The sequence below is a fragment of the Lagopus leucura genome, unplaced genomic scaffold, assembly GCF_019238085.1.
Source record: "Lagopus leucura isolate 7727_CA_CO unplaced genomic scaffold, USGS_WTPT01 Super-Scaffold_100136, whole genome shotgun sequence".
In the NCBI taxonomy this organism is placed as follows: domain Eukaryota; kingdom Metazoa; phylum Chordata; class Aves; order Galliformes; family Phasianidae; genus Lagopus; species Lagopus leucura.
The window spans coordinates 26,686-47,602 of NW_024962332.1; the positions used below are offsets into that span (position 1 = coordinate 26,686).

At 55.6% G+C, this 20,917-nt stretch overlaps 1 protein-coding gene across 4 annotated transcripts; it reads right to left on the reverse strand.

Moving 5' to 3' along the window:
- Positions 1 to 55: 55 nt before the first annotated feature.
- Positions 56 to 20,569, reverse strand: TEAD3 (TEA domain transcription factor 3). Of its 4 annotated transcripts, none has more exons than XM_042888007.1 (13): positions 20,390 to 20,569; positions 11,725 to 11,978; positions 8,713 to 8,777; positions 7,312 to 7,374; positions 5,294 to 5,305; positions 4,803 to 4,940; positions 4,584 to 4,627; positions 4,441 to 4,502; positions 3,898 to 4,031; positions 3,616 to 3,789; positions 3,134 to 3,274; positions 2,778 to 2,930; positions 56 to 2,295 (listed from the first exon to the last, which is right to left on the reverse strand). In XM_042888007.1, the coding sequence occupies exons 2-13, from the start codon at positions 11,858 to 11,860 to the stop codon at positions 2,182 to 2,184; spliced, it is 1,236 nt and encodes a 411-aa protein (XP_042743941.1). In that variant the 5' UTR covers positions 11,861 to 11,978; positions 20,390 to 20,569; the 3' UTR covers positions 56 to 2,181. The 4 variants fall into 4 exon arrangements, with proteins under 4 accessions (XP_042743941.1, XP_042743940.1, XP_042743938.1 ...); XM_042888006.1 differs by having other exon boundaries at positions 7,123 to 7,374; XM_042888004.1 differs by lacking the exon at positions 20,390 to 20,569 and adding an exon at positions 7,123 to 7,185 and having other exon boundaries at positions 11,725 to 11,948.
- Between the last annotated feature and the right edge of the window lie 348 nt (positions 20,570 to 20,917).

Here is a 20,917-nt window from a genome sequence, read left to right on the forward strand (position 1 = left end):
AGCAGGCCCCATAGACCCCACTGTCACAACAAACACCAAAGGAACGACAGAACTATTTGAGCCAACACAAGAACAAATAATTTTAATGGTTTTTCAGCAGACCGTACTTTTCTCGGAGCTCCACAGTCTCCTCTCTTTGAAGTTGGACAGATACAGTAAACACAACAAATACATGATACAACCCTTCACAGCTGGATTAAAAAAATACACAAAAAATATAATACATAAAAAAAATTATTATTTTTAACATTGTGGACTGACACAGCTCTAAAAATGGTGATTGTAACCCTGGTAAAGCTTTACAAAGTCTTTAAAAAAATAAAACAGTACTTCATGTGAAATTCATAAATACATTGGAGGAGAACAGAGGGGCTATGGGGAGGGCAAGGAAGATCTCTGAGGCCGTGGCTGAGTCTTAGCTGGGGCAGGAAGGAGGGATGAAGGGATAGAGAGAAGGAGGGATGGATGGAGAAAGGGAGGGATGGATGGAGAGGTAGATGGAGGGATGGAGGGAGGGATGGAAGGAGCACAAAGCGGTCCAGTTAACGAAGAGTTCCATGTGATGGTGGGAGGTTTGAACTTGGATTCCCAGAGTTTAAATCAGTGAGCGAAAAAAAAAGAAAAAAAAAGAAAAAAAGAAAAAAAAAAACGGCACAACCACAAATAACAAATGAACATGCTACATATGAGAGCCTGGGACGGGGGTCTGAGGCTGTCCCTGTGATTTTCCCCTTTCTCCCTTTGACCCGGCACTGGAGTGGCTCTGCTGGGATGGAGCCCCAACACATGGCATCAGCAAAGGGCATTTCCTGAGCTCTGCGCTGCCCCTGCACACCCAGCATCCCATCACCAATCCCCAGCTCCATCATCCCAAAACACTCTGCACTGCACCTCCCACTGCCTTCAGTCTTCCTCCAGGCAGACAAAGTGTTTCTCCTGCCCCCTGCTCCATGTCACCCTGCACAACCCTCCTGGGGATGCTCTCCCTTGCAACCTGCAGGACTGGGCAGAGTGCATTGGGTTACTGTGGGCTGTAGCCCCATATTCCCTCTGAGCAGACCCAGTCTTGCATCCCACATATCCTCTGTCCCCTCTCGGTCCCCTCTCTATCCCCTCCTCTTCCCATTCACAGCTCAGCTCCATGATCCTCCGGACTCGGCTGCTTCCCACTGAGAAAAAGCCAATATCAGAACTGTAAAAACAGAAAAACAGGCCAAAAAAAGATGGAAAATGTACATACGCAAAATAAATCAAGCAAACCCACCGCACCATGGCAAATCGCACCGAGGGGTGCTGGGGCTGGAGAAAAGCCTGAATGCAATTCCTGGAGTATGCACAAACACCACAGCAATGTGATGACCACGAGCCCCATGGTAAGCTCCGGCCACAGGCACCAGAGGTGACAGCAGGGAGTCCTGGGCACTGTGGAGTGGCACAGGATGGAAAAAGCTCAATTCTGAGCACAGTACTAAAAAGCACTTTTTAATTTAAAAAAAAAAAAAAAAAAAGAGCCATTAAACAACGCTTTGCATCTCCCGCTCCCAATACTGCCAGGACAGGATGAGGAACACTCATCCTCATCAAGGCACAATGCAACTTTCTCCTGTTCATTTCTCCTGCTTAAGGCCACCACCCCTGCCCTGCTCCCATCTGATCCCACCTCTGCCCTGGGCTCCATGTCCTCACCACCACTCCCAGTGCCGGGTTACACCACTGTTCAAGGGATATCACCATGGACCCAGTGACACCACGCGGGGACCTGAACAGGGAGGCAAAAGCAGCACCATCCACCGCTCCAACATCCTGCACGGTCCTGGCTCATTGCACTGCATTCCCCATCCAGCGCTGGACACGGGCTCTTCTCCTTCCTCCCTACATTTCCATTCTCATTCTCATTCTTCTTCTTCTTCTTTTTTTTTTTTTTTTAATATATATATTTATTTAAAAACTGTTCCTAAAGTAGAAAACATCTGCAATCACAAGTCAGTCTTTTTTGGCTATTGCTTTTCTTCTTATTCCTCCTCCTCCTTCTCCTCCTCCTCCTTCTCCTCCTCCTCCTCCTCCTCCTCCTCCTCTCTTCCAATGACTCCCAGTGGGGCTGGGGGGCACAACAGGCGGCACTTCTGCACAACCCTCCCCACGTCCCTGTGTTCCTCAAGCCCCTGCCTGTCCCAAGGGCCCCTAGTCCTTCACCAATTTGTAGACATGATGCTGGGCGCCGTGCTCGCTGGTGGACACCTCAAACACGAAGGCGATGCAGAGCAGGGTTTCCTGGGTATCCCTGTTGGTAACAACCTGTGGGGAAGCAGAGGGGCATCAGTAAGTGTACTGGGGGTGGATGCTGTTATTGGGGGTGTTGTGTGGGCTCAGGCATGGCAGCTTTATATGCACTCATTTTGCTATCTACTACTTGGGGGTTTGTGCAGAATCAGAGACAGCTGCACTAATCTGCACCACCAAAACTCTGCCCCCCCTCATTGTTTAGGGAGTGAGTGCATGGGCTTGGGCACAGCCATTCCATTTTCACCATCAGAGTGTGCTCCCTGCAGTGGGTATGTGTTGGGGATGGATGCACTGCTGCTTTCAGTGTGCCACCCCACGCTTGATAATCACCATCCAGTAGGCTGCATGCACTCGGGCACAGCTGCTTTATTTGTGGCACCACCACTTGGTGTCCATAACTAGGGCAGTTCGCAAGGCCCCCTGCAGCAATCCATAGCCAATATGACATGTCCCACCATTTGATCCATGCACAAAGCTCTGGGAAGGGTGAATACCTGCAGGATGGTGAAATTCTCCAGGACGCTGTTCATCATGTACTTCTCCGGGAGATGCTTGAGTTTGTGGATGAAATTGATCATGTATTCGCACATGGGGGAGCGGTGGATGCGATAGACAAAGCGGCTGTTCTCCAACCGCGCGTACTCTGTCTGCAATGACAGCCAGGCATCAGCGGGAGGGTGACACAATAATGGGGAATGCATGTGGCAGCCAACAGGGACACCGTGGGATAACCACAGCCTGTGCCCACACGCCCTACATTCACTTCTGGGGTTTTATCCATCCCACACTGTCCCAGGACTCGAAGCATGGACGCCATTCCCAAATACTCCCAACACTGCACAGCACTCACCTCCACCTTCTCCACAACCTGCTTCCCAAAGGAGCACACCTTGGTGGACACTGTGATGGTCATGTTCTCTGCGCTGCTGTACTGACTGCTGACACCATAGAAAGTCCCTGGCCCATCCTGGATTGTGCTGTTCAGATCAGCCTGAAGAGAAAAGAGAGGGATGCTGTCATGAGCCACTGTGTTCTTGGGAAACAGGACACTAAGATGGGTTGTGCAGAAAATCTGTGGGTGCCCCATCCCATGCCACGCACGGGGTCCTGGGCAGCCTGATCTGCTGGGGGGTACCCAGCCCACAGCAGGGGTGCGGCTGGGAGGGGGCTAAGATCCCTTCCAACCCAACCACTCTATGGTCCTATGACCTTTAATGTCCCTCCCAACCCAACCACTCCATGGTTCTACGATCTTTAAGGACCCTTCTACCGCAACCACTCCATGATTCTATGATCTTTAAGGGCTGGAGGTCAATCCTTCCAGTCTCATACCCAAAACTTGACGAGGAAGAAGGAGTTCTGGGGCCCACGCTCATAGAGCTCCTTGAGGCCACCCTTCTTCTCAGGGAACTTGTCGTAGATCTGGCGGATGTCCACAGCCTCCAGCAGTGGGTCACTATATGAGGGGTTCGTCTGCCCAATGTGCACGAAGAGGTGTTTGCTATACTGTAAGGGCAAACGGGGTCAAAACAAGGTGGAGGTCAGCTGAAAAAGCTGGGTGACACTGAGGGTGAGGGTGGCCAGGTGTCTAGGGGATGGGGAAGGCGGTGTTACCGTTTCGGCATCCCGTGGCACCTCCATGAAGGCAGAGTACTCGAGGAGCCGCAGCTTGGCAGAGGCGATGGTGCGGTCCTGCCAGACCGGCACAGCTGAGGCAGCTGGTGGCAGCGGGGCCAAGGGTTCATAACCTGGGGGGGACACGGGGCAGTGTCAACTGTTGTGAGCCCCTCTTGTACCACCAGGATGTTGCTTGCCTTGGTGTGCTCCCCCTGTCCCTCCCCAACCTTCTAGGATGGGCATTTTGCTGTGGGGTGGAAAATTTGCACCCTATCCCAAAAGGGGAAAGTAGAGACCTGCTGACTATGGGGTTTGGAGCTGGGTTTAAACCCAAGTTTTCACCTCAGGAGGCTGGGAGAGGTACCTTGGATGGGTGACATTGCTATATAGTATAAGGACAAAAAGTATAGGGACAAAAAGCTGTGAGCGTGCCCCAGGGTGGCTGGCAACATCAGGTGGCACCATGGAGGGGACAGAAAGCTGCATCTCCAGCACAGTTGTGAGGTACCAAGTGATACCCCCAGGAAGGACAGCACTTACTGGCTAGTGATGGAGGCATGGGTGGCTGGATGGGGTAAGCTGGTTGTGCAAATGGTTTAATGCTGAAAAACAAAAAGTGCCTTGTTAGGTTAACAAGGTTGGGTCCCATGGTGGGGCTGGTTGACATGAGGGCTTGCACTTACTCCTGAGAGGGTCCAGGCTGCCCTGGGATCGGCCCACTCCAAAACTGGGGAAGAGCAGAGAGAACACAGTCAGCACCCCTTCACCCCCCAGACCCATCAGCAGCTTCCAGAGTGCCCCTTCCACAATGCAGCCAAGAGGCTGTGACTCCCCCAGGTCCATGTATGGGTTCTTTCCCCCCACCCCAAGTATGGGGACTATGGGCACAGAGCCATCCTCACCCTGGGGGCAGCAGAGAAGACGGCCTGAGGAAGAGGAGGGGGGGGGCTGAGCTTGTTCTGTAGGACGCTGGCCGACACAATCTGAGCGGAGGACATGGACGCCATGCTCTGCAGAGCCTTGTCTTTGGAGACTTGGTCCTTGGGGGAGTAAAGAGAGGAAATGGGCATTATGCAGGGCTTTGGGTGGGCTGCCCACACCTCCCCAGAAGTTTAGCAAAGTGTGGAGGTGTTGTGCAACCAAGAGATCAGGATGGGGGGGGGGGGGGGGAAGGGGCATGGTTAATGCAGCCAATACCAAAACTACAAAAGGTAATGAACACTATCACCCTGCAAATGGCCTCCCCCCTCATCTACCTCCCCTCCCCACACATGCTGTACCACCCCTCCAGGTGGGAGCTGCCAGGTCTAGGAGGTGTCCCCACTGCCTCCCTGGGGCACAAAGGGTTTAGCAAAAGGCAACGGGGTAATCACAGTATCAGAGCTCAACTTACCAAGTTCATGGCCTGTCCGCAAAAGAAAGGAAAAGACATGGTTAGAGCCAAGGGGATCTTGAGTACACCCCCTGCACTTCCACTTTGCCACCATAGCCTCGTTTTGGGACTGACTCCCCGGCTCTCATGCCATCCTGGTGGTGGGGACCCCTGCCTTCACTGCTTTGTAATACCCTTCAAATCCTGCTTGCCCCAGTGAGAAGGTGAGAACCAGACTCCTTCAAGAAATCCATTTTCCACATTTTTTCTCGCATTTTGAGGGCAGAAGCTGACGGCAGCAGGCACTCCCCATCTGCAGGGAGAAGTGTACAAGCCAGTTCTTCACTCCCCTCCTCACCCCGCTCAGGGGTCTATGGCCCCATTTATTCACACCTGGGGCACAGCAGATGTGAGATAAATGCGGTTTGAGGGAATGCTGAGCTGTGTGTGCAGGAACACGTTGGCAGCACGAACCCAAAGAATATGACTGCACCTTAAAGAAGTCACCACTTGCTGACAGATGAGAGTTCTGACTCAGTGGGATGAGAATTTGTCTTAAGGTCCCAGATTTGCCTCCAGGAATGGATGTGAAAGGATGCTCTACATTCACACTGCACTGCTTCGGAGCATTACTCTTGGTCAGCCCTGAAGCATGGCTGGAGCTGGAGCCACTCATCCAGTGCCCTTTTAAAATTACTTTTTGCAAAGCTTTCTGTTGTCATTCATTCTATTCCACCAGCTGTCCCCGCTCCTGGGCTTGGGGTCTGGTGTACAATCCAAATCATTTGGGGTCCCCTCCCAGCAAACAGCTGGGGATGACGGCGGATGGTCCTTGTGGCACTGGGATCTACCAAACCTGCTCAGCGCTTTCAGAGGGCACAGCATGGTAATCCTGGAATGACGCCCCCCTGCCAGCCCCAGTGCAGGAGCACTCAGACCCAAATGGCGGCGATGTTTTGGGGACTGAGTGAACCTCACCCAGAAGTTCTGGAGACAGAATGCTGTATTCTTGGGGCCAGAAGCTTTCAGGGCCCCCAAATGAGCCTGAATCCAGCTGAGGGGACTGAATCAGGAGCAGCCCAGGCTGTGCAAATGGGATGCCCTCAATGGTCACCAATGGGGACCACTGGGTGGGGACACCTGGGTGGGTCCAATCCAAGGAGGGCTCAGTCCTTTGGGCATATCAGTGCCTGCTGTGTCCCTCCATTCCTACCCTCCCAACAAATAACACCAGGAACAGTAGAAATGGTTAAGGACAGGTTAGTCGGGCTGCAGTTAGGAGGAAGGAAGGAAAGGAAAGCCAACCACAGCAGCAGGCGATCCAGTTTTTCCTAGCTTGGCTCCATTCACCCCTGGAACTATGGGTCGTCCTGGGACCATCACTGTGTCCCCAACTGGGAACACTGTCCCCACAACATGGTGTGTGCCATCCTTGAGGACACTGCTTGGGGACATTGCTGTTTTAGCCTCTGACAAGAGCAGGGGGAGACAATCCTTGTGACCATCCCAAGTCTGGGGAAAGCTTTTGGGTTTTGCTTTGTTGCTAGTTGCACTGGGATGGGTCTTTTCCCCACTGGGAGATGCCCAAAAGAGCAGAGTGTATCACAAGGGGAGGATGTAAATCCAATTTCATGTGATCCAGGTCGGGGGGTGGAGAGGACACCATGGATACCTCCACATTTTTGGGAGACAAGAGGGAACGTGCAGCCCTTGCAGCCACTCCAATCCATCAGTTCCAGGAGCAAAGGGAGGAGGGAAGCAAAAAAAAAGCCATCAAAAGGAGAGGAAGCTGCACACTAGAGAGTGGAGAGTGTTAGTGGTCAGCAGGCAGGAGGGAAGCGGGCGCATACCTTCAGCTTGGACTGAATCTCCCGAGATTTCCGTCGGGCAAGAACCTGCAAGTGGCTAGAGACCTGCAGAGAGAGAGCAGGAGAGGGGAACAGCAGAGCCGTCAACCAGAGGAAAAGAGAGGAAGGAGAGGGGCTGCCCATGCTCAGAGAGACACCGCCGAGGACACCTGGGCACGGGTGCCAACGTACCTTGATGCCAACCTGGTACTCCCGCACCTTCTTCCGAGCTAGAACCTGGATGTGGCTGGACACCTAGCGCCCACCACGCCGTTAGAAAGGAAAACACAGAGCATGAAGACATGTCCCTGCACTGCCCCAGGGGAAAGTGTATGGGAAAAATGGGGCACGTAGATCCAGAGTGCTCCAGGAGATGCTCGTGGTCTTACAGCATTGCAGTTGCCCTGAGCTGGAGGAAGGAAAGTTGAGGGGGAGGAAGTGGGGTCCATGGGGAGAAGGCGGTGGCTCAGTGTTTACCATCTGTCGGAGCTTCCCAAAAAGACAGCCCCACACCTGTGAGCGCACACATCCCTGCTGTGCTTTCAGTAGAGCTGCAATGAAACTGCTGGTCCCAAAGGGGATGCAGCATACCTGGGACCCCTGCTGATACTGCAGGTGGGAAATTCAATAAGAGGTTTTCTTTTGTGCAGAGCGCTCCAAGCGCAGGATGGGGCTGATCTGCAGATCCTGAGTGCATGTCTCTGCTCCCAGTAGGGCTCACTTTGGGGGGGAGCAACTTCAGCACCAGCACCCGACTCTCTCAGACAACAAAGGCATGAGGGGGACAACGTCACATACATTGATACCCCCAGAGCATTGCTTTCATCTGTGCCCTCTCCTTCTCTCGATGGAAGGAAATCCAAGTGAGATGCTTGCAACCAGAGATACCCAGCATGAAGGTGAAACACAAGGCTCAAAGCCAGAAATGAAGAATGCAGTGGCTGTGGCTGGACCACAGTCCTCTCCTCCAGCATCAGTCTCAGAAGAGTTTCCCCACAGCATACGGGTACCAGGATCCATCCTATGCAGGGACAGTGGCATGGGGCCACTCCACTATGGGTCACCCCAACCCCTCTGTCCCATGTCCCCTTGGGGAAGGTCATCACATCCATGAGGATGCACAGTGGGCAGAGATGAGCCATGTGTATGTTCTAAGTGGGCACAGTGCAAAGAGGGCCGCAAGCACTGTGCAAGCAGAAAAGGAAGGCCATGTTTCACTGCTCTGCTGCCACCCCCAATGCTGCCACTGCCAGGCAGTGTTACTCTGGGGACCATTGCCACACCGCTGTCCCCTGGCTGCAGTGGGCACAGCTGGGACTCAGCCCTCAGAATACCTTCAAGCGCACTGTATGCCACACAAGGCACACAAACAGACAAGGAGCTTTTGGGACATGGGAACAACCTCTGGCTCCAGGTGGAAAGAAAGGGCAATGCGTGGCGATGCTACAAGAGCTGCAGCTTGAGTGCTGTTACGGAGAAATTGACCCAGTGAGGAGAAAGTACAAATGCATGGCACAGCCAGACCCCTCTGGGCACCCCATCCCCAGTGCCCAGATAAAAGCACCCTCAATAAAAGCAGAGTGCCAGCCTCACCTGCTTCCTTGTCCGTGTCTTCCCTGTCCGCAGCTTGATGTAGCGCGCAATCAATTCGTTGCGACCTGCGGGGATGTGCAGCATCAGCCCCAGCACAGCAGGGAGAAGGGGACAGCATGGGACGAGGGGACACTGGTCTGTAACAAGGGAGGAGGCTCTGCCAGGAGATGGCGCTGCCAGGACAGCTGTGTGGCCCGAGGGAACACTGGGGTGGCCCATGGGGACATTGGAGTGGCCAGCCGCCAGCGAATACATGGGAACATGGGAACATCCGTTGTGTCCACCACCCCCAGCACCATGGAGGACAGACTGGTGGTCAGGGGGTGGTATCCACTGGTACCCCCCCCCTACAGAAGTGTCCCCAACATAGGTGACCATGGATCCCCTAAAACCATCCCAATAGGGCACTCCTTTGAGCACAACCCCATTCTGTACATGGGTCCTGGGTGCCCCCTGAGCACTGAGCTTCCCCCAACACACCAAGCCGCCCTTTCCACCAGTATTTCCTAACGTCCTGAGCTTAATTCAAAGCAGAAGTGCTTTTGCACCACATTTTACAGGGCCAGCTGTGGCCAATCTGTGCTCCAACGTCAGAGCAGCTGGGAGCATTCTTCAACCCGGCCCTGTTCCCCCCCAACGCCTCACCCCCCGCACACGGGGGCGGCAAGGCACGCCAGATTTATTTTAATGGACCAGATGGTGGTGGTTGGAACTTGTCGAAATGCCCTTGGAGAGGGTTTCAGCTTTAAAAATAAATAAATAAATAAAAATAAAATAAAATTAAAAAATCCCCACCACCCTACCCTGGGCAGCTCCAGAGCAACTGGGAGGGGAGGGGGAGGGGGGTGAGAGGGGACACATGAGGACTGACAGTGCCAGGTGCTATGGGGTAGCTGCGGTAGGCAGGGGGTGGTGGCCACAGGGGGGTCACCATGGGTCCATTGGAAATGTGGGCACAGAGAAGGGTCCCTGTGTTCAGTCCTGTCCTCTGTTCAGCAGCCATGGTGCCCTGGTGCAACCCCATGGCAACCCCAAAATGGTGGTGCAGACATCAGTCCTGCCTTTTAATTAATGAGCAGCCCCTAATGACCAGGACTCACTTGCTCTTGGTTGCCAAAACACTGGCTTGGAAGGAGCCGTGGCACCATGCACCTATCCCGGCCTCATCCTGCCCAGCATTCAAGGGTGCCCCATGCACCCATGCCTCATCCTGTCCAGCACCCACAGGTGCACCGGTGATGTGATGCCACAGGGTGCAGCAATGCCTGTGACTTGTGGGGTGTTAGGTTTGGGACCTTCAGCACTCTGGCTGCACGCAGCCCATTCCCATGTCCCATCCCCATGCTCAGCAGTGTGGAAGCAAATACGGGAAATGAAACCTGGATGCAGCGATGCACCCAACATGATGCCCAACACTGGACATCTCCCCACACCTCTGCCTCATCCCACTGGGGTGCCCATGGCTGTGTCCTTGTGATTCACTCGGAGCCATGCCATTCCCTCGGTGAGGGCACATCCTCCTCCAAATTACCACATTCCCCAAATTCCTCTCCCCTGACACCACCACGTCAACCAGTTGGACAGCTCTGTTAAAAATAACCCAGTGGGACACGCCGGCGGCCAAAGAGCGGTGCGAGCATGACCAGCCCACCCCATGGCTCCCACCTGCTCCTGGGGCACGTGCACATCCCCACCCCATTTCCATGGGACACTGGCACCATCCCCTGAGTCAGCACAGTACTAAGCAAAGCCACTCATCCTCCCATTTGGGTGCTCCAAGAGGGTTCCCAAATCAGTGCCACCTGGAGATGTATAGCCCCAGTGTGACCCAATCGCTCTCCCTATGAATATGTTTCAGACCCTGCCTTCCCCCTTTGCAGTGCCCAAAGCCACTCATCCTTTGGGTGCTCCAAGGGGGTCCCAAAGTATTGCTGTCATGCGGGGATGCTTGGACCCAGTATAAACCCATTGCTCTCCAACAGGTTTGTTCTGAACCCCACTTTCCAAAGGCACCTCTGAGAGAAGAGCCCTCTGCAATGCCACCCCCAACCCCTAAATACAGAGCCCTCTGGGTGTGCGATGGGAGGTGGGGGCCACTGCCTCTTTAAACAGCTGCCAGATGGCTCTGAAAGGCTGGAAAAACCGGTCTGCGCCCGGGTGTGCTGCGCAGGGCCAGACTCCCAGCGGCACTTCAGCTATTCCAGGAGAAATCCAAAAAATGCACCCGCTCAGGAAGCCCTGTACTGCCTTTCAGCCACCAGTTCTGACCAGGGTGCCCCAGGGTGGCACTGGAATGGGGATGGGGATGGTATGTACCAGGTACCCAGTGCCCTCTGTGCCGTGGGTGGATAAGCCATTGGATGATGACGGCATTGTCACTGGTGGGTTTGGAGGTCACCACCAGGGATAGCAGTGTGGCACCGTGTCCCACAAGAAGGAGATCTGAAGTCACCTGTCAGGGGCTGACATCGTGGGAGGGAGAGAGAAGGGGACAGCCCCACTGTGGCACAGATGTGGACACACACTTTTGTCCTCTCCTTGGTGGCACTGCGCACCCCTGCCTTCATCACCCATCCTCATCCTTCCTGCTGCAGCGGAAACAAGGCTGAGCCCAAGCAAAACGCATTTCACAAATGGGGCAATGTCACCTGATGCAGAACAGGTGGCTTGGAGTGGGCTGAGGGCCACAGCCACCATTCTCTTGGAGCACTCCCTGGTTCAGGACACTACAGGGAGTGGTATGAGACAGGACCATGCCCACTCCCTGCCCCACGGCTCCACCAAACCTGTCAGTCCAGCACATTGAGAGCAGGAGGGAGGAGATGGCTGTGACAACACCATGGGGACACGGGTCACTGCCCTCTGGTACCCAAAGCCACACAGCTTGGGAAAGAACTTTTGAAGTTGGGGTGCTCTGGGTTGAATCCCAGATGGGTTCAGGGCTCGGAACCAGCCCCATCCCAGTGCACAGTGACACACACAGTGCCCAACCCATCCTGTGTGTGCACTCACCATACATCTTGCCTTCATCTGAGAGGATGATTTTCCGCCGGCCACAGGGGGGGTAGATTGCCAGAGCCTCCTGGAAGCTCTGCTCGATGTCCGGGCTCCACACTCCCTCAGCATCATTGTCCAGGCTCTTGTCCATCCCGTCCTGGCCATCTTCCCGCCCCTCCCCGGGGCTGCTGCTGGCGTTCCAGCTGTTGGACGCTATGGTGCTGGCTGCTCTGGGCTCTGAGCCCGAGCCCCCACGGACACGTGGCAACCTGCAAGAACAAAGAGACACCCCTGAGACTTGGCCGCAACTGTCATGGCCATGTTGGAGTCGCAGGTGACAGCATGGTCCCAGTACATCCCCATGCTGGCACTGCACTAGGAGAGCACTCCGGTGCCAAGCATGCACACAGTTGCATGCCTTGGGGACATGGCCACGTTTGCCATTAAACACCCCAAATCCCGCAGAGCAAAGCCACCACATGCCCACCCCAAATATCACTTGGGAACAATCCATGTGCTGCACTACACACAAAACATTTGGGCATATGGTGCCCATACAGAGCACTTGGGCACACATTGACACTTGGGGACCTGTGAGCCTCAACCCTGCACCCCCAGTTCAGCAGAGCAAAGCCACCAGATGCCCACCCCAAATACCAGTTGGGAATAGCCCATGTACTGCACTACTCACAAAGCACTCAGACACATAGTGCACACACAGAGCACACACGGGCACCACGTGTGTCCATGGGGCACAAGATGACATTTGGGGACCTGAGCCCCCAAAAGGTGGGGAGGGGATTTGACAAACCAGGTGCCCAAGGATGCTTCCCTGCCCTCCTGCACAGTTTTGCAGAGCAGCATTGGATTCTGTTTGGAGGTGTCTCGCTGCGCAGTGCTACGCTTCCCGTTTGGGGTGGGAGCGTGCAAAGGTCTCAGCACGCAGACATCTCCTTTTAAAGGAACTGCAGCAACTCACTGGCTCGGGCACGCGCCCAGGCTGCTTTGTGTTGTGTTGTGTTTGTTTTTTTTTTTTTAATTTTTTTAATAAAAAAAGAAACTTTTCTCCCCCCTCCTTCTTTGCCACCACCCTCTCTGTGATGTCAGTCCCTCTGACCCCCCCTTGCTTGCTCCCCCCCATTCCAACGCTCCCCTCACCCCCCCCCAGCGCTCACCCTCTTGCTGAACACTGTGGCCAAATAAGGAGAACTGGATTGCAGGATGGAGCCGGCAGCCAGGGGAGGGATGGCGGCAGCGGGCTGCACTGCTCTGTACCCCACGCTGAGCACAGCCCTGGGGGGCTGCATAGGCTGGGGGGGAGGGGCTTTGTGTGTGAGCAATGGGGATGGGAGAGGGATGGATGATGCAGAGGGGCTATCACATAGGGCTGAGCCCCCCAGCGCCCACCCCATGCAGTTCCCTGGGATCTTGTCAACATGCAAACCCCACAGTGGGTGCAGGGATGGGAGAGGGACTGCCAGAATGCGGGCGGCCTGCCTATGGATTGGCACATGGGACTGAGCCCATCCCATACAGCCCAATGGAACCCTGTTCCCATGTAAACCCTATACTGGTGCTGAGGAGACCCCCTGCAGACCCCACAGCACCCAGACCCCACAGCTCTGAAGCACCTGGAGTCTCCCCTAGTAATGTGAGATCCCCCCCTCTGCAGTGGGATCCCCCTCATGGGATTCGGGTGCCAGGAGAGGACAGACCTGAGAATTGGGTTGCAGGAGTTTTGCAGGGTGCTACAGCCTGAGGCAATGGAGGCTTTGGGGAGCCATAGGACTAGTAGTACCACTGCCCACATGGTGACAAGTGGCACATGTCACCATCCCCTTCTCCAAGAGCTCCCAGCTCCTTGCAGCCTCCCCACATCCCTCCCACCTCACTGCCTCCCTCCCCAGCAGGGAAATCCCAGTGCAGCCCTTTCAGGGAAGCAGGGGAAAAACAGAGGGAGGAGGAGGGCAAAGTGGGGCCCTGGCCAAGGTGCGAGGAAACAGCTCCTCCTCCATCAAACCTGCTTTTAGCTAGGCCAAGAGATTTTATTTCCTGGAGGGAGGGTGCAGAAAGGCAGCAAGTCACAGCTTTGACGTAAGGGGCCGAGCACAGCGCTCCACCCAACCTTACAAAACAGCAACCAGAAAAGCAATTAGGAAACCAGCACGGCTGGACCTGGGTACCAGCCTGCCCGACCTGATCAAGGCTGGGAGGGACTGGAGCTGCAGGAATAATAACATCTCAGTGTGTCCCTCCTCCTGGCTTCTGCTTGGGACAGGGACTGAGCCTCTGTCCCACAAGGACCATGGCACCTCAGCAGAGACATTCATAGCCACACGGCAAAGAGATGCTTGTTGCACCGTGGCAACCTTGGGGTACCTAAGAGGGTACAGGATGGGTACTCACAGTGGGCATGGAGGGGGCCACCAGGGCATGGCCAAGGTGAAACTGGGAGATAGAAACAGATGTGGCATTCCTGTGGGCTGCGTGCTCACCCCAAGCTTGGCCCCAGTGCAGCTCAAGGGCTCACCAAGGTGAGGGTCCTCAGTCCTAAAATCCTATGAGAAATCCCTGCCAAACCCTGTGGCATCAAAAGCTTTGCCCAAGGGGTTGCAAAGAGTGGGTGCACAGACTGGGGAATGGAAATATTGAGGACACAGTGGCGGTGCCCAAGTGCCCAGGTCAGGAGCAGAGTGCTGGCAGGGCACAGTGGGGGCAGGAGCAGCAGAACCTGATGCAGTAAGGACTGTGGGGGGCAGAGGATGTGTGGGAGGAGGATGAGGGCAACTGGGGCTGGGAGCACAGGGATGGAGCTGGGAGCATGGGGATAGAATGGGGAGCATGGAGTGACACCTCATCCCCAGCATAGCTACTGAGCTTGGGGTCAAGGTGCATACTCTTCTCCCCAGCATGCTTAGCCCCAAAAGCACTTCCACCCACCACACATCACTGCAGCCCCATATCCCGATTATGTGGAGCAGAAAGCCAGGATTTGGGGTCTGCCCAAAGCAAGAGAGGATGGATGGATGGAGGAAGATGCCATCCTATGGTGGCTATCATCATGACACAGGGACCAGGACCTTCATCTTGCTCCTCACTTGCCACAGCCACCCCTGCCCTCCTAGTGGCATCAAGGTGGCCCTGCTGTGGGTGACAGCTTCCCCAACTCCATGGGGAGCAGCCTCAGGACTGCAAATTGGGGCACACACATTTGAGCATGAGCAGACGCAGCACAAAGGGCTACCGCCACCACTTTACTCCCTCCGCGCGCAGCGGAATGGGGCAAGCCAGCCCTCCCTACTTGGACCCCATAGCAAAAGGATAAAAGTTCAGCAACAAGTTGGGGCAGGCATCGGGGCGGGCGCAGCCTCACCTGCACAGTAACTGCTGTGGTGCAGACACTTGATGGGGAGGGGTGGGGGGAAACACGGGGTCATCACCACTGGTGGCACAGAGGGAATCGCTCCGTTGGGCTGTGCTGCTCAGACACTGAGGCAGGATGGGTGCGATGTGCCCCGAGGAGGACACTCGGGGTGCCAAGAGGAGCTGCCCCCTTTGGTTCTGCAGAACCCCAAGCCAACAAACCCCAAAGCAGAAGCCCCAATGCATTGGGTGCAATGCAAGAGCCCACCCAGACACCAGAAGACAATCTGTGGGACTGTCCACGTGTTCCTCGGTGATGGGAGGAGCACAGGGTCACCCACACCATGACACATCCCACGGGGCTGTGAGTGGGGCAGTGGAGTCCCACCTGCAATGAGAACATGACCGATGTTTCAACAACCCAAGGTCTCCTAGGAAGACCCCAGCAATGGGAAGACGTTCCCCTGTTCACTAATATTCCATGCTGCACACCAAACCATGATGCTCACTGTGCAATGACCCTTTGTCGGCACTGGGGCTGGAGGTGGCACAGCTTTGCTGACCCCACTCTCTTCCTCCCAGCAGCTCTGGGGCTGCAGTGTGGGACTCCCCTGCTCCCTTCCACCCAGGGCTGTGCCACGGGGCCACCAACAAGCCCCTGGTACTTCCTACAGAGCAGCCTGACTAGTTTCCTTTCCTCTATCGCTTCCTGTCCCTTCCGGCTTGGCAGACGGCTCAGGAAGCAATCAGAGCAGGGAAACTGCAGGAGGCCACGTGGCAGCATCCCACCGGGGTCTGTGGTGCCATTAGGGCCATCCAATCATGGGATACTCATCTGTGGGGTGCCCAACCATAAGGTGCCCACCTACGGGGTACACACTGCGACCCCACCCTGCAGACCTCAGCACAGTTCCCCAAAAAACTGCCATCACTGCACTGGTCAAGGATGCTCCATTTCAAATCATGAGGGCAAACGATGGGGAAATCTCATTGATGTGTCCCTGTAAAATTAGGGTATGGTCAAGGGATAAGACCTAGGTGAAGCTCATGGTGCCTCAGGTAAGATGCTCCACACTGGTTTTTGGCTGCTGGAGGACCTACACTAGTTTCACCCAAGGCTCTGGGCCCGGGACATGGGGACAGATGGACACTGTACCCCATCCTCTGTCCCTCCTTGCCCCAATTACCCTGCCCAGCCAGGGCGTTGCACCCGTCAGGTCATAAATAGAAAGCTTTGACGGCATTAATTACTCTCTGTGTTATGAAACGAGAGCAATGAAAACAACAGGGTTGGGGTTGAAGACAGGCCACCACCATGGCCACCCCATGACACCCACAGCACCAGGTGACCTGGAACATGGAAGGGATATGAAGGAATATGCTTTGCTCCCACCCCCAAAATGTGCCCATCCTGGTATGCATGGGGACATTTACCACAGGGTGGCCACTGTGTCCAGGACCCCAAGACCCATTGCCACCAAGGGCAAGGGAGAGCTGTGGGTACCAGGGCTCTGTGCACACACATGGGGCAATGTCCCCTTGCTGGGTGGGAGAGACCCCAGAGACTCCCTCAGGACACACTCCTTCCACGGAGGAGAAGGTTTGGGCGCTGCTGACCCCACTGCAGGGAGAACATCTTCTTAGGGATGGAGACTTCTGGGCGAAGAGGAGGAAGAAGAGCAGGAGGAGGAAGGCTTCAATGCATTTCTCACTTGCCCCCTTCCGCCCCCAAGAAACCCAACCCTACCCTGAAGCAGCTGCACTGCTGCCTGCACCAACACCACGGGGTGAGCACAGCACTGCACAGAACAGGAAACCAGTGGGGCATGCAGCAAAGGGAGCAACAGCCAACCCCCAAACCCATAGGAAAAGGCTTGCAGGGTCACAGGAAGGCTTGCAGAATGCAACCTTTCCTGCCTGATTTCCCAAGCTAAGGACAGTGGGGTCACTGCTATGAGGTCCCCAGTGTCACCAACCCACATGGGACAGCCTACAAACCAAGACCATGCAAAAACAGCGCAGCACTGAGTGCTGTACCACTTTATTCCCAGAAAGGAATATTTAGGCTCAGCATCACCTCACTGCTTGCTACCTCAGACAAGCAAAGTGAGTGAGCGAAGCACCCTGCTGTGTGCTTTCTGCCCAATCTCTCTCAGCACTGCCCAACCCATCTATTGTCCCCACTGGGAGTCTTGGGGGAAGCTCACTCCCATCAGGCAGGCAGGCACAGGGTCCTGCCCAGTGCCTTCACCTTGAGAGGGATGAAGCCCGTATCATTATCATCACCAAACCCAATGTCCACACTGGTTGTGTGCACAGCAGGAGTCAGCAGCTGGGGGAGGGCAGTGGGGAGCTGGCACGGGCCCGCAGCCCATCCTCCATGCACAGTGCAGCTGTAAACTTTGAACATCTTCCGGAGAGAAGTTAGTGGCTGTTGTGAACAGCTGGATTTAATTTGATGAGGAGTGAGGAGGAGACAGTCGTGGGGAAATAATATGGCTTGGCGCTCCTGGGCGAGAAGCGAAATGTTTTTTCACTCCACTTCCCAACTGAGCTGGGGAAACTGAGGCATAGAGCTGCTGGGACACCAGTGGCTGAGGCCTCTGGGAGTGGTGGGATCACTGTCCCTGGAGGTGTTCAGAACCACGGAGATATGGCAGCGAGGGACACAGTCAGTGGGTAAGGTAGGATGGGTTGAGGCTGGATGGGATAACCGTAAAGCCACGGCGCCCATCTCCCAAATGGGTAAAACCACCGCTCCAGCAACCTGTCCAAACCCGCACTGTATCGTTGTGTGCCCGCTGCAGGCTGGCATGGGGCACAGCCCCGACGGCTCACCCCATCATTACCTGCCTCCCTCCCTTCGTCCAAAAAAACATTTCGTAACACAACACGTGACGGTGGCAATCACGAACGCCCACACTCTTCAGGTGCTGTCCCCAACCACAACACAGGTGCTTGGGCTTGGCCACCCTGGCATGCTCCCAGTGCCTGACCCGGGCACTGACCCCCAAAAAAGGATATTTCCCAGCAGCACCCCAGGTTGGGCCAACACATAGAAACCATGATAGTCCCTTACAGCCTTGGAGCACCTTGGCGGTTGAAGTACAAGAGGAGCTCTTTGGGATCACAATACTTCAGATAGTGTCTGTCCCACCTCTGTGAGCACAAACCCACGAACCTCAGGAATGGTTCCACAGCCCATTTTCTGCTATCCACCTCTGCCCCTATTCCCACAGATGGAAGGCAGAAAGCCCCATTTTCTCCACAGAAAGCCCAACATCATCCATTTCTCCCCATCCCAATCTCACCCTTCGTCACACTTGGTGTGTTGGATGGGAATGGTGCAGCTCCATGATGTTTCATAGGTTAATTATAGCCAGTGAACACAGCAACTCCCACATCTCCATAAGACACCAAGATGCTCCCAGCCCCACTCTCACAGCAAACAAGGGGTTAAACGGCAATTAAAGACGGTGCTGTTTCCGGTATCATGATAAATAGTGACCGTATGTCATGGGAAACGCAAGTGAGTTCTTCTGCTGTGGGCTATGGATGGGTCTGGAGGATGGAAGGGATTTTGCAAGACATGAGGGGGATATGGGCTGAGAAGGTTGGTCCCTGTGCAGAACCTCTTTTGTCCCCTGGAGTGCCATGGTCAAACCATCCCCATGCTCTGCGCTGTCAGCCCAGCCCGGCTGAGAGCCCCTGCAGCACCGTTATGCAATGTGGCCGCTCCCAAAGGGTTATTTTTGTTAGAAAAGCTGCTGCTGTGCCAAACCTGGGGGCAAGCCCGGCCTCAAGCTGTGCCTGAGGTTCTGCAGGGATAGGAAGGTCCCCTCATTCTCCCATCCCCACTCAATGTCCCTATCCCCACTGAGCAGGGCAGATCCCTGCATAGACTCAAGCATGTCCAAACCCAAAACTTTGTACCCCAATGGGACTTATGTCCCCTATATCAGGGAGCAGCTGCCACCTCCCCACCAACTGGGCCATCCCTGGTGACCTCAGTGAGACTCCTCATGCCCCATTTGGGGAGCCACTCATGGGAAAACCACCCCAAAATCCAATGGCTGAGAAGAGCTTTGGGGCCAACAGAGCACCAGATGTGACAGCACAAAGTGGGGCTCAATGCACCCCACAGCCCCCCAGCAAACACACAGTGCCCCCAGGCAGCGCAAAGCCCTGACTCACGGTGCACACGTCGGAAAGCGATAGGAGGGGGCAGAGGACGCTGGAGCCCAAAATACCCCAGTGCGCCTGACACAGAGATTAGCGCTTTGCTGCGACACTGTCGCCTGGCCTAGCTTGCCATGGCCCCCAGAAAAATCCCAGACCCTCTGCCCCAGTGTGGACCAGCAACACACGTGCATGCTTCCCCATTCCCAGCAGTTTTCTCCCTAAAAATGACTTCTTCCTGGGTGATTTTGGGCTGGATGTTATTTTTCTTCTGAACAGGAGAAGTGAAAAAACAAAACAAAACAAAACTGAATGAGAGTGCAAAAATAAAATAATAATAATAATAAAGATGACACATTGCCGAAAATTATACACCTAATCGCTGACTCGTTAGCAATGCGCCCCTATGACGAGGCACAAAGTGTTTAGCATACACTCAGCGCATGGTCATGTGTGTGACACACATGTAACGTGACACGTCCCCGTGCCCCGCGACCCCACTGCCTTTGGGGTGGGCATGGTGGAGTGGGCATTGTGCCAGGGCTGTTTATGTAACGCCCGCTCCAAAGTATAGGCTCTATTGCACACAAGGCCCCTTTGTAACCCTATGTGTAATCCGGAGATGCACAACGTGAAGGGGAAAAAACATGGATTCACCCCGACGCAAACCCTCTGGGATGAGAAATGATGAGTGGGGTCGGGGAGGGATGAGCCGTCCCGCAGCGCTGAAAATGGGAAATGGTTGGAGTGGGGGGGGGGGGGAGGGTAAGTGGGGAGAGGGGTGGGGGGAGTTGCGTGATGGGGGGGTCCCGGCACTGAGTGGGCTGGGGGCACTGCAGAGCCGTCCGGGGAGAGAAGGAGCGGCCCGGAGGAGCGCACGGAGAGGCCCCGGGGGCGCTCCCAAAGCCGAGCTCCCGCCCGGCTGCTGGTGGGTCGGGGGGCACATTGGACCCTCTGTTCACCTACCCCTCCACCCCCGTTCCCCACCGCCATCCTATGGAGCCGGAGCCGCCCCTCCCGGGCTCGGTGCAGGCGGAGGAGGGCTGCGGGCCGAGAGGAAGGAGCGCAGGAGGTGGAGGAGAAGGAGTAGGAGGAGGAGGAGGAAGGGGGGTAGGGATCTCTTCCCGACGGCGCTTACCTGCTCCGTGCTCCGGAGGGCTGGGCCGGCCACGGGAGCCGGGAGAGGACTGGGACCGAACCGGGACCGGAGCTGGTGCCGGGGATGGGCCGGGGGAGGACGATAGGAATGCGAGAGCGCTGCAAGCTCCGGAGTCCGCACAGGGAACCAGGCTCAGGGACGGGAAAGTTTATGCAAGGGAGGAGCAGAAAGTTGGGAGTCAATCAGGAGGCGGAGGGGCAGGGCCGACCCTCCTCCCCCGGCCTTCCTCCCACCCTCCTTTCCCGGTGCTCTTCCCTCCCTCCTTCCGAGTACTCCCGCCCCGTCGGGTCCCATGTCCGACCCTCGATTCGCGGTCCCGTCGCGGTGCGGGGATACGGAGGGTTCGGCCCCCCCGGAGCACAGCACAGCGGGAAGAAGGGGCAGCGCAGCCCCGACTCCGGGAGGGACTTCTCGGAGCCTTTATCCTCCTTCTCCCTCAGCTTGGGGTGCTTCTGCCCTGTGCCAGCCTTCATTGTCCTCTGTGCACATCCTCATCTTCCTGTGCTC

Excerpts from the sequence above, each read along its gene's own strand:
- TEAD3 (XM_042888006.1), bottom strand. The coding sequence starts at position 11,860 with ATGGACAAGAGCCTGGACAATGATGCTGAGGGAGTGTGGAGCCCGGAC. Across the intron at positions 8,778-11,724 it reads AGATGAAGGCAAGATGTATG|GTCGCAACGAATTGATTGCG; the intron begins GTGAGTGCACAC and ends ACATCCCCGCAG. Across the intron at positions 4,032-4,440 it reads CATGCCTCCATCACTAGCCA|GTTATGAACCCTTGGCCCCG; the intron begins GTAAGTGCTGTC and ends TGTCCCCCCCAG.